At 44.1% G+C, this 12,928-nt stretch overlaps 1 protein-coding gene across 1 annotated transcript in view; it reads right to left on the minus strand.

The window, feature by feature from the left end:
- Positions 1–12,928, minus strand: part of LOC136836763 (thioredoxin-related transmembrane protein 2 homolog) — a 117,337-nt gene that overhangs the window by 45,411 nt on the left and 58,998 nt on the right. The window contains exons 3-4 of the mRNA XM_067101319.1: positions 11,300–11,483; positions 10,918–11,113 (exon numbers count right to left, since the gene is read on the minus strand). Of these exons, the coding sequence (XP_066957420.1) occupies positions 10,918–11,113; positions 11,300–11,483 (380 nt within the window). The remainder of the gene's footprint in view (positions 1–10,917; positions 11,114–11,299; positions 11,484–12,928) is intronic.

Consider the following 12,928-nt stretch of genomic DNA (forward strand, 5'->3'; position numbering starts at 1 on the left):
AAGGAGCGGGAGCAGGCCTCGGTTTGTTGGAAGACACTGACAGGATGTGTGATGACGCCCTCTTGTCCATGGCTGAAAGGACGCCTTCCACTACTGCTTCTGGGAAAAGGCCCTCCTTGTCAAACGCCGTCTTCTGCGAAGAAGTCACAGACTTAGATAAGAAAGAGCACCAAGTCTCCCTCTTCTTCAGAGTGGCCATGGCGAAGAGGGAGGAAAGTTCGCCTGCCGCATCATGGATAGCAATGTCGGTGCAGGAAAGGAATCCTGTGATTCTCTCCAAGACGTCTTCTGCGACATTAGCCTGCTCCACCTGCTTAAAAATAGCTCCCACTGACCAATCGAGAAAGCTGACAATCTCTAGGAGCTTGTAGAGGTTTTTGGAAAAATGTTCTACATCCAGGGCAGAAAAGAAGGTCTTGGCCGCCTCAAAGGAGATGCGTCTTGAAGGGTCCACAAGGGAGCCAAAGTCCCCTTGTGCTGAAATTGCAGAGCCCAGTGAAGAAGTTCCTGTGCTGTAATAATTTTGCCTCCTTTTCGACAGCTTTGAAGGAGGGTACGCAAACGACGATTTACCCGAGGATCTCATAGCTTCCAACCAAGCCTCTACTTCTTTTAATGCTTTCTTGGAGGCGGTGGAGGACTCTGCAGACCACCTTTTCTAGTTTCTCTTCCAGCAGAATAGACTCCTGTGAAGGCAAGGATGAAGCCAAAGGAGCCGACGCTTCCTGTGTAGGAGGGGAGGAAGGGGCCCGGCCCTTGAGGCCGACCTCTCTGGAGAGGGCTAGGCATCTTGGCTGCCCTAGGTGACCTGGGAGGAGCGTGAAATGTAACTTCTTGATCGGAACCCCACCCTGAGTAACAGGTACAGGGCTAATTGTCCTTTTCTTAAAGAGTTTAGTAACCCTAGAGTAGGAATTATCTGAAGATTGCCTCTTTACGGGTCGAGAGGCATGATCCCACTTGCAATGACGAGGAGGGGGAGGATCTGAAGAGCTGGAAGATGAAGAGACTGAAGATGAACTGCTGCTACTCTCCCTGAAGAACTTAAACTTAGGTAGTGCTGCTTCGATGATGACCGTCTTGACGAAGATCCTGGAGACACTATCCTGTGATGTCGGCGACGGCGAAAGATCGACGATGGCGAGAAATCGGCGATGGAGAAACACGCGGCTTAACGACGCTCAGGGAGAAACACTTTTGCGGCTTTCACGAAGCTTTTCGACGCTTCGCAGACGAGTCAAGCTTACTACTTACACCACCAGGGATAAGGCTTTCCTGTGCCTTAGAGGACGAGCCTGCTCGTGGGCAAGAATTTCTGACCTTTTCGCCAGCGCCGGACTGTCTTCTAGCCTCAGAAGGCGAAAGCGGGGACAGCTGCCTTTGCTCAAAACAGTCAGAAAAATGAGCAGACTCACCTGAAACACGATCACGAACAACAACATTGTTATCACTAACACTGACGTCATCACCACGCTAACGTTCGGACTATGGCGCCGAACGCACTAAACTTAAGACAGACTCCATGAAACCGTTCATTTGCGCTTCCATTTGATTTCTAAAAAGCACGAATTCTGATTTATCAGCCTCGAGGCTGGGCTTGGCTTTAGGGAAAACATACTGGGAAGCTGGTGAAGAAGAGGGGGGAATATAAGGGGGGGAAAAAGCAGTGGTAGAGGAGGGGGTAGGAGAGGAGGGAGGAACACCCGGTAAAGTAGATGACGCTGATGCCACCAGCGAAGAAGATAGCCAAGCTTCCTTACGCTTAAAAGCTTTCCTGTCCCTATCCTTAACCAGCTTTACCTGATGGGAACTGTACGTTTGCCAAAACTCCTGACTCCATTCCATACACTCACTACATGTGTTCTCCTGGGAACACTCCTGACCCCTACATGCCGTACACAAAGAATGGCGGTCGTACTTAAGTTTGACAAGTTTGGAAGAGCACAAATTCCCTGCGCAAACTCTGGATCCAGAGAAACTGGAATCCGACACATAGCTACCAAATTCACAAAGCTACGCTAGCTAGATTAATAAACAGGATATTGAGTACTTCACCAAAAAGATATGCCAGAAAGAAACACAACGAGGTTCTGCAGGAAACCAAACAGTTTGAGACAGACGGACGCGCGAGATGCGTTCATAATACGCCGAGATTGAAACTGACCTGGGACAGTGGGTAAGTCGCCTTCCACACCACCCCACCGGCATCCGGTGGGGTCGGGTCTCCACGCCAATTATATCAGCGTTCCAAACAAAGTTTGAAATTTTATATCTCGGACGTGTGAATTTTAAGAGATAAAAGCTTTTACAGTGTTTGATTAACGATATTTCAGCTGAGCACTTAAAAATACCATGGATGGGCAAATTTTCCAGCGCTAATGCAATATATGTTCCATAGAGAAATCCGCAAATAGGTGAGTCCGTGAATCGTGATACTGCAAATATGAGGGTTTACTGTATCATGAATTTCTTCCACATGAAATTCTTCCACTATGTATCAGTCCTTCATCAATGGCCTAGAAATAAAAGGAGAAACCAATCAAAAACTAGCGTATTTGATGACATAAGGACAGGATGTCTGCATAGGACGCACCTCAATTTGAAAGACATTGAGGAAAAAAAAAGTTTCTAGCCTATGCTCTTATGATTTTGGTAAGTAAAAGACTTAGTATAAGGTTATCATATGCATATTGTTTCTTACCAACAGAATCAACAAAAAGATTAATAAAGTTATTTACCATATTTATATTTATCAAAATATGTATTATACAATCAGCGATTTACTACGATCGAATGTTTTAGCCTGCTGCTGAAAAATAGCCTCATAGGTTTACCAATCAGATTTCAACACATCATTTGTAAATATTGTTTCTTGGAAGAATCAACATCCATTAATAAGATGTACCCTCGGTAATAAAGGTTATATATATCCATTATATATTATAAAAAAGTATGCAATCAAGCTCTGGAATTTTCCGTTTCATCACTGCAGCTGAAAGCTGCCTCGCTTGATATGAATACCGTTAGGTGGCAGCACCATCGTTTATGGCGATGCAGACGGCGTTGGTGATGTAAGTAAAAATGAATATGGAAAATATTTGTAACCTTGTTATTATGCCTAAAGAGAATGGTAGCAGGCAAGGATCAACCACCAATTGATTGAAGCCATGTTGTTGCTGGGTAAAAGAGAATGTTAGCAGGAATTGCCAACTACCAACCAGAATGAAGCCTTGTTATCCGTAGGGAGCTCGAGATAATCACCAACCCCACACGTACTGTAAGTCTGGTAATGTGGAATTGTCCTTTTCTTAAAGAGCGATAATGATATTAACACATTTTAATGAAAATATGCGATAATAACAACGAGATATTGATTATAATACTAGCAGTAGTAATTGAGGAGTGATGGTAAGTGTGATAATGATAAATAATTATAATAAACTTTAAGAACTTTAATAGGTTATTAAGGATAACCGCCTTGGACCAAATGTTAGACACTGGCTACAACATCCTACGTGACGATTCATGTATAAGATTTCGCCGAATTCTTAAATTTTGAGCCTACATATGTACATAGGACGCCAGAGGGATTTTAGGCCATTTTTGATTAAAAAGGAGTAAGGCTTATACGCGTCACAAATCGGGGTACCTTCAGGCTTTTATTTTTCCCTGTGGAAATGAGTGATATCTACCTATCTATAGAATGAGTAATATCTACCTATCTATCTACAGTATAAGTTAATAAAAATGATATTTTTATGATAAAATAAAGTTTTGTACATACTTACCCGGCAGATATATACTTAGCTATAGTCTCCGACGTTCCCGACAGAATTTCAAAACTTCTGGCACACGCGCACAGGTAGGTCAGGTGATCAATCATACCCGCCGCTGGGTGGCGGAATAGAACCATTCCCGTTTTCTAATCAGATTTTCTCTTCCACCTGTCTCCTGAGGGGGAGGCTGGTGGCCATCAATAAATATATCTGTTGGTAAGTATGTACAAAACTTTATTTTATCATAAAAATATCATTTTTGTACATGCAACTTACCCGGCAGATATATACTTAGCTGAATGGCACCCTTGGAGGAGGGCAAGAGACAGAAAATAACTAAAAACGGGAAACAACATATGTTGTAGGATAAAACAAAAACCATGGTTCTTACCTGATTGGGCAGAAGACTTCATGGATACTGTCTATGAGTCTGCTTGCCTCAGGAGCTTCAGCGAGGATGTGACCTGTGACTGACAGCCCTTCTGGATCATATCAATGGGAATGACCCACTAACATGGCCAGCCTATAGCGGATCAAGACAAAGGGCTGACCCACTTACATGACCGAGCCTACACCTGAATCGTATCAATGGGGCTATCCCTCTTACATGACAGAGCTAGGTGTCCAAACAAAATACAAGGAACATGACAACCAATCCGACCACCTGACCAATTCTAACCTTGTTAGTGATAAGAATTGAAAGGGAAGATAATTCCATCACCCTCTTTCAACCAACCATAAAAAAACACACACCACCAAGCCTTAAAAACAACTGAATTAATTAAACTAAATAGATTGATTCAGCTCTGTCCCAGCACCGAATCCGCAGATACGTATGCTCCTAGAGAGAAGCACTTATCATATGTCACACTAATATCTCGTAATGAGATCAAACGTTGAATTACACCCTCCAATAGGTTGCCTCAATAATAGACTGGAGAGACAACGTCTTGTGAAAAGCTAAGGATGTAGCAATGGCTCTCACCGTGTGCTTTTACTCTAAGGAGCTGAAAATGCTCATCCTCACACAGATATGAGCCTCCTTGATGACGTCCTTAATAAAAAAGGACAGCGCATTCTTTGAGATTACTTCGTGAAGGGGATTCTGACAGAGCACCAAAGACTTTCAATCGATCCTCCCAGCAATTTCTTCTTTTCTAAGTAGAATTTAAGGCTCCTGACAGGGCATAGAGTCCTCTCCAACTCATGTCCTGTCACAGAAGAGACCTTTAATTCAAAACTTCTTGGCCACGGTTTTGAAGGGATTCTCATTCTTTGCTAGGAAGAATAGTTTAAAGGAGCAAATAGCAGAACCTTCCTTAAAACCAACTTTTGCCATCTAAGGCTTGTATTTCACTTATTCTCTTAGCTGAGGCAAGGGCAAAGAGGAAAAGTGACTTCCTGGTGAGATCCCTGAAGGAAGCTTGATGAGGAGGTTCAAATTTTTAGACATTAAGAATTTCAAGACTATGTCTAGATTCCAACTGGGAGGTTTCAAGTCATGAATTTTGACGTTTCAAAAGACCTTATAAGGTCATGAAGGTCTCTGTTTTCCGAGATATTCAGATCTCTGTGTCTGAAAACTGAAGATAACATACTCCTGTATCCTTTAATTGTGGATACAGCAAGGTTGCAATGTTCCCTTAGGAAGATAAGGAAATCAGCAATGTTTGTCACAGAGGTACTGGAAGAGGATATCTTATTGGTCCTGCACCATCTTCTAAAGACCTCCCACTTGACTGGTAGACGTGAAGGGTTGAGGATCTCCTGGCTCTTGCAATAGCTCTCGCAGCTTTGTGCTGCGAACCCTTCGCTCTGACCAGACCTTCGATAGTCTGAAGGCAGTTAGACTGAGAGCGGGAAGATTCTTGTGGAATCTGTTGAAGTGGGGGCTGTTTGAGAAGATCGTTCCTGTGTGGAGCGATCTTGGAAAGTCTACTATCCATTCCAGTACCTCTGTGAACCAATCTTGAGCTGGCCAAAACGGAGCTATCAGGGTGAGCTCGCGCCTTCCGACGAAACAAACTTTCTTACCACTTCTCCAGGATCTTGAATGGGGGAAAGCATACCCGCCTAATCCTGTCAATCTAGGAGAAGACTGTCTATTGCAACCGCTCTGGGGTCCGATGATCGGAGAGCAGTAGTTTTCTAGCCTTGCATTCCAGTGGGTTGCAAAAGGTCGATATTCGGCCTTCCCACAGGTTCCACAGTCTTTCGCAGACTTCTGAATGGAGAGTCCACTCTGTGGGAAGGACCTGATCCTTCCTGCTGAGAAGATCGGCCCTCACATTCCTCTCTCCTGTACAAATCTGGTGAGGAGTCTGATCCTCCTCTCCTGAGCCCATAACAGCAACATTTTTTTGCTGAAAAGGGAGAAGGAGTGTGTTCCTCCCTGTTTTCTTATATAAGCCAGGCAGTAGTGTTGTCTGAGTTCACTTGGACTACTTGTCCTGAGACAAGGAACTCGAACTTGGCAAGAGCCAAATGTACTGCTGATAGCTCTTTCTTGTTGATGTGCCAGTTCACCTGGTCTCCATCCCAGGTGCCTGACACTTCTCTCGACCCTAGTGTTGCCCCCATCCCGACTCCGAGGCATCTGAGAACAACACTAGGTAGGGGCTGGTAACTGAAGAGACAGTCCTTGTGCATAATTTTCGAGGGTCTAACCACCAGTTGAGATCCTCTTTATCTTGTCCAAATTTGGAACAAAAGTTGCTAAGTCCTGAGACTTCTGGTCCCATCTCTCCTTTAGGTAAAACTGAAGAGGTCTCAGATGAAGTTTTCCCCAGAGACGAACTGTTTCCAGCGAGAAATGGTCCCCAGCAGACTCATCCACTCCTCGCGAACAATGTTTTCTCCTTAGAAAGACTGTCACCTTTTCTATGCAGCGATCTATTCTCTCTTGGGATGGAAAGGCTAGAAAATCCGAGAATCCATCAGAATCCCCAGGTAAAACAATGCTCTGCTCTGCAGGAACAACCTGGGACTTCTGTGGAGGTTTACTAATAGTCCAAGGGACTGTGTCAGATTTAGGGTGATCGACAAAGTACTCCAGACAACTGTCCTTTGATTGAGCTCGAATCAGCCAGTCGTCGAGATACATTGATATCCTCACCCTCTAAGTGAAACCAGCGTGCCACATTCCTTAAGATGCCCGTGAACACTTGGGGGCTGTGGAAGACCAAGCACAGGGACCTGAACTGAAAAAACTTTTCCCCTATCCATGAACCTCAGGAACTTTCTTGACGAGGGATGAATGGGAATGTGAAATAAGCATCCTGCAGGTCCAGGGGAGACCATCCAATCCCTGGACGAAGAGCTGCAAGAACTGAAGAGGTAGTTTCCATTTTGAACTTCGTCTTGATTACTAAGAAATTCAGGAGCCTATCCAGAACCGGTCTCCAACCCCCGAGAGGGATTTCGAACAGAAAGACGGTTGTAAAACCCGGGGAATGGAGATCTTGAACCCCTGTTCTATTGCTTCCTTTTCAACATTTGTTCCACTGCTAGAAAAAGAGCTTGGTTCTTGATGGGATCCTTGTAGCTGGCCGGATAACTCCCTGGGAGTTGATGTTAAAGGAGGACTTTCCTGAAGGGGATAAGGTAGCCTCTTCTTAAAATGGAGAGGGACCAATCGTCCGCCCCTCTCTGTGCCCAGACCTCGGCGAATTGTAGCAGTCTGGCACCCACTGTCGTCTGGAGTACTTGTTCTTCATTTGGTCCTTCTGATAGGGAGAGAAGACCTTCCTCTTCTCTCTGGTCTTTTGCTCCTGAAGGAGGATCTGACTGGACCACCTCGAAAGGGCTCCTGAAAGGGGGCCTTCTCCTTCTTAGGCGAAAGGGACGGCAGGTCTGATCCTCTTAGATGACTGGGCCAAAAGGTCCTGTGTCGCCTTTTCAGATAACGAGCGAGGAAATCTCCTTCACCAAATTTTGAGGAAAAAATGGTGAGGAGAAAAGGGAGCAAACAGAAGAGAAGATCTCTGAAGAGAGACACAGACTGAGGAAAGAGCTGAATACTGACCTCTTCTTCAGAATAGCAGCTCGAACAAGGCAGCGACTTCCATGAACCGTCCCTCACTGCTTTGTCCAAACAAGACAAAACACTCTTGAAGTCATCCATACACAGACAGGGATCCCAAGTCCTGTTGGCCAAAGCTCCAAGAGACCAATCCATAAAGTTGAAGACCTCCACAACTCTAAAAAGACCCTTGAGGAGATGGTCCATTTCACTCATTCCCAAGAAGCCTTAGCTGAAGAAAGAAAAGTCTCCTGGAGGAGTCTACCAGATTAGAAATCTCATGTCCAGCTGATGGGGAGCCCCAACCCCATAGGCTCCTTGGTCTCATACCACATTCTGATTTTCCCAAAAGTTTCAAAGGAGGGAAAGAGAAAACCGTCTTGCTTGCATCCTTCTTAGATTGCATCCACTCCCAAACCTTTAAAGGCCTTCCTCATCGAAATCGTAGATGCATCTTAACAAGACAGGAAGAGGGTCTAGTTGACTTGGTGCTGTCCCAAAGATCCCGGAGAAGGAGGGGCAGCAGGACAAAGAGAATCTCCAAACTCCTGAATCAGAACCGAAGCCAACCGTTTGTAATCGGAAACTCCAGCGTCCTTAGGAGAATCCTCTTCTGAAACTTCCTCCAAAGCAGCAGGCGGAGAGGGAAGGCTTAAGAAAGAAGAGCCTATCAAGGCGAAGAAGAGCCTGGAAGGAGATGCACTCCTGTCCAACGGAGAGCGCCTACCAGGAGAATGGCGCCTGACCCGGACGGGCGCCTGACAGGAGAGAGGTCCTGTCCACTGATGAGAGCCTTCAGGAGAGGAGGCCCTAAAACGAGGCGCTGGAGAGGAACTGAGCGGCGTCTGCGGAAGGAGGGAGCTTGGAGACGACCGGGAGCGCGCTCCCAAAGGAGAAGTACAGTGGGCGAGTGCGCCTGGAAGGAGAGAGCGCTTTCTCCGATGACGAGGCGCCTGGAAGAAGTGCGCCTGCTGGGAGACTGGCGCCTGTTGGAGAAGAGCGTCTGACGAGAGCGCCTGCAAGAAAACTTGCTAGAAGAAGGAAGCTTGGAAGGAGAAGAGCGACGAGTTGAAGAAGAGAGCTTCCTGGAACTCTTGACAGGAAGAAAGTCATCCTTCCCTACGAGAAGAGGTGTCTCTTGGAGAGATCCAGCAAGTGCCGATAACTGCTCTGGAGGCCGATCAAAATCTTCTTCGTCGGCCTAATCCTTCACTCCTGCTGGAGAGGAGGAGGGGATCTACGAGCTCTCTTCCTGACAATAGGAGAATCCTCCGGGAAGCGCTCAGGGCTCGAGTCAAAAGCTCTACTCTAGGAGCCTTCCAGGATCTCTTCAGAGGCGCGACTCCTCAGCGAACTCCAACCACGTCTCGGAGAAGACGCCGTCAGAAGAAGAGAAACACTTCTTCAGGATGCCTTTTCTATGGCGCATCCAAGGCAGCCTGGGGACGCAACTGCAGGATCTGCCGGCGGCGCCTGATCGTTGGGGATGCTCTACATCCTCCCTGCGGCTTCGACATTCCTCCACTGGTCCTGGGAGTTTGGAAGAGGTCTAGGCCTAGAGCAATGCGGGCGATCAGACGCCCCCTCCACTACACTGGGGACACTGCACATATCACTGTCACTCTTACCTTCCTTCATCCTCGCATAGCTTGCGATTTCATCTGAAAAGTTCGCTTCATCGCAGCCATTTCAGAGGACGAATCCACAGGTTCGATGAAGGGAGAAGGGCTGAAACCAGCTGATTAGGAGAGTCTACTGAGGTTAATCTCGTCGTGCTCAGCAGAGCGAGACCTACTCGAGCTTCTGGAGGAAGCCTTCCTAACTCTATCCTTTTCCAAGCTTCTTCAGATAAGAAGTCAAAACCTTCCATTCTTGATCAGACAATTTCTCACACTCCTTGCACCTATTGTCAAAAGAACAATCATTCCCCTACACCTCATACATACAGTGTGAGGGTCTACCGAAGCGGCAACCTCACCTTACATTCTTGCCTAGCACACACACGAAACACAGGCGAAACATTAACGTCAGACATCTTAATGAACAATCCAAAAGCAAATCCAAAAAACAGTCCACAATAGCGTATGCCAAACCAAAGATCCAATACGTCACCAAAATCAGGCCAAACAGATCCTCAGCAAGCTAAAAACGAAAATCAAAGCAGGAGGAACCAACAACAGATGTTGCGGAACCAGCGACAGAGAAAATCTGATTAGAAAACGGGAATGGTTCCTATTCCGCCACCCAGCTGGCGGTATGATTGATCACCTGACCTACCTGTGCGTGTGCCGCAAGTTTTGAAATTCTGTCGGGAACGCCGGAGACTATAGCTAAGTATATATCTGACGGGTAAGTTGCATGTACAAAAATTGAATACTTAAATGGTATGTACAACTGTGCCTGTAATGGGTGATTGCTAATATCTTTGCAAGACAACATACATTGAAAATATAAAAAGGAACAGTTTGATACAAGAATGCTGATAAAAAAATCAAGATTCAGATTACAAAACTGCCAAAAGCAAGCTAAAGAAAATTATTTATGGCTGTCATTAATGACAACCAGATATGTAAAAGAATGATATCAACCATTCCTTATCAAAAGGTCAAAAGTGTGTGTGTGTGCATTCAATCAATCAATAGTTGACTTTCTGCTATTCTTCTTCCATCTCCAAAACTTCATTAACCGTGTCTGAGAAAACTTAACACTGTACACTAGGGATAATTATGATAGACTGATTACTATGAAACAATTTCCACCAGAAAAACAAACCAATATTTATATTTTTATATTAAGTTTTCCCAATATGGATCAGACTGAGTCTCTCCATCAACTTCCTTCTTGTACACATTTCCCAGAATTCCTTGTGATTGAGTTCTCTCCACCACCTGCCTTCATGTGCACAATTCCATGAATTCTCAGCAGGTCAAGATCTGAAGTACGCCACTTCCTTACGATCTTCAGGGCATTCCAAGTGGTCTTTATCTTCTTACTTCCATATCTGAAGCACTTCATTTCTGACTAATGGCTTGTGTAACCTAATTAGTATATGCCAACCTATCTTAACCTGACATCTGTGCTCAAATCTCACACCATTTCCATAAACAATGACTTCCATACCTCAGTGAAATAAAATTTTTGGAATTTCTGCTTAGAATCCAGACAAGGCCGCCTTTCTACTTCTTTTCCTTCCTTAAAAACTGAAATAGTTGGTAGCTGCACAGAAAATGCAGTGTCATTGATGTGATAATGTTTTGCTGCATCTGGATATCTTCCTACATCAACTTTGCCGAACTTCAAATTGTCCAAAGTGTACCTGCAATGAAAAATAAACTAAGCACAAGTAATCCCACTAAAGCTTTGAGTACTGCAATAAGTCAGGAGTATGCTTTATGCCATTGAATAAAAATTATATCACACCATCTCTAACATCGTAATAAACAGTATACAGTACTATATCTCATAAGTATTATGATACAAATTGCAACCTGGATATACGCACTCAGCTGACAACTTTGAGAAAATTGGAGCTAGTCTTGAACAACTGGGGCTCCATGCAGTGAAAAATGTGATGAGCCAAATGCAGTTTCTATCTCTCTGTAATTCTTCATCAAGGGCCTTTCCTTGGAAGTAAACTACTTTCTCAGGTCCTTTGTAAACAGGTTCCCCAACAACTAAGAAATGTGCTGAAATAATTATCATCATTACTCATTATGTACATAAATTCTTGAGGAACAAGCCAAAAGCCACATTTTTTACAAGACTTAAGACTAACAACTCGTAATGTACATTGCAACCGTATTTTAAAAAAGAACAGAAAAGACAGGCATAATTAACCACTAAAAAAAAAATGAAAGCTGAAGAGAAAAAAAATTGTAAAGTAAGTGATCAATAACAAAGGGGCCCCGTACTTTAGGCAGCTCAGAAGCCTCTCAAATTTAACAATGCTTTCACTGTGTGGAGCCAGGAAGGGGACAAGGAAATGAACCCTGCAACCTTGTATCTTCCGTCAAATACATGCATAAGGTTTTAACAAACCTTATGTATTTATTTGACTGAAGACCACCCTTATAAGGAAAAACAACACTCACAAAGGAAATAAGTTTAAATTCTACACAAAACAAAACTTATAACTAATGTATCTAAATTTATTATATCTAATACGATAAGCACAACTAAATTTATTATATCTAAATTTATTATATCTAATAAGATGAGAATAACTGTGTACAATATCTTTCAACCTTCTTTAAGCTTGCACTTTTACAGGAAAAATTCCAACTTTCATTATATTTCTTGGAAGAAAACATTCCAAATACTGTATGTAAGCTATCAATATGCTTTACATTACAGGCAGTTCTCGGCTATCAGCGGGGGTTCCATTCTGACGGTGTGATAACCGAAAATGAAATTTTCAAAATAAAACTAATATTGTAATACTTATCTGAATTAGCCCTGGTCACATGAGATATGCCTGACTACATCCCATAATTTCTTTACCCACTAAGTGGGTAATTAACTGTCAGCGACACCAGCTTACAGGAAAATCTTGTCAAATGAGTTACCTGAAGTACTGTTGTAAGTAATGCTGCAAGTCCCGGCTGAGTGAGGCCGAGATCCCCAATTGAGTTATTCACTATTCAAATTGAAGTAGGGAGGAGGGTGGGAATCATTCAAGTGTTCAGGTAAGTATTACAATATTAGTTTTATTATGAAAACTTCATATTGCAACACACTCCCTGAACACCTGAATTAGCCCTATTAACAAAATTTTAAAGGAGGTGGAATCAATCTAATTCAGCCCGACCTGCCAATAGGGAAAGCAGGTAACTCATTATTTGCCTACTATGAATAAATGAATGTATCCTCACCTGGTTATCCCACTCGGCAGGTGAGAATGCCTGTAGAGAGAGTACCCTTGACGTCAGTCTCATGTCTAGGTACTGTCTGAGTCAAGCTACCTCCCATGTGGTATTCAAACCCTCCCATGAATGAAGGGGAGAAAGACAAACCTCTCATGTAGCTAATCAGAGCCTGCCATGTATAGCGGAGAACAATGAACCTCCCATGTGGCTATTCATAGCCTCTCATGCATGGAGCAGTACGATGAACCTCCCATGTGGCTATTGTA

Source organism: Macrobrachium rosenbergii, chromosome 56 (genome assembly GCF_040412425.1).
Source record: "Macrobrachium rosenbergii isolate ZJJX-2024 chromosome 56, ASM4041242v1, whole genome shotgun sequence".
NCBI lineage: Eukaryota > Metazoa > Arthropoda > Malacostraca > Decapoda > Palaemonidae > Macrobrachium > Macrobrachium rosenbergii.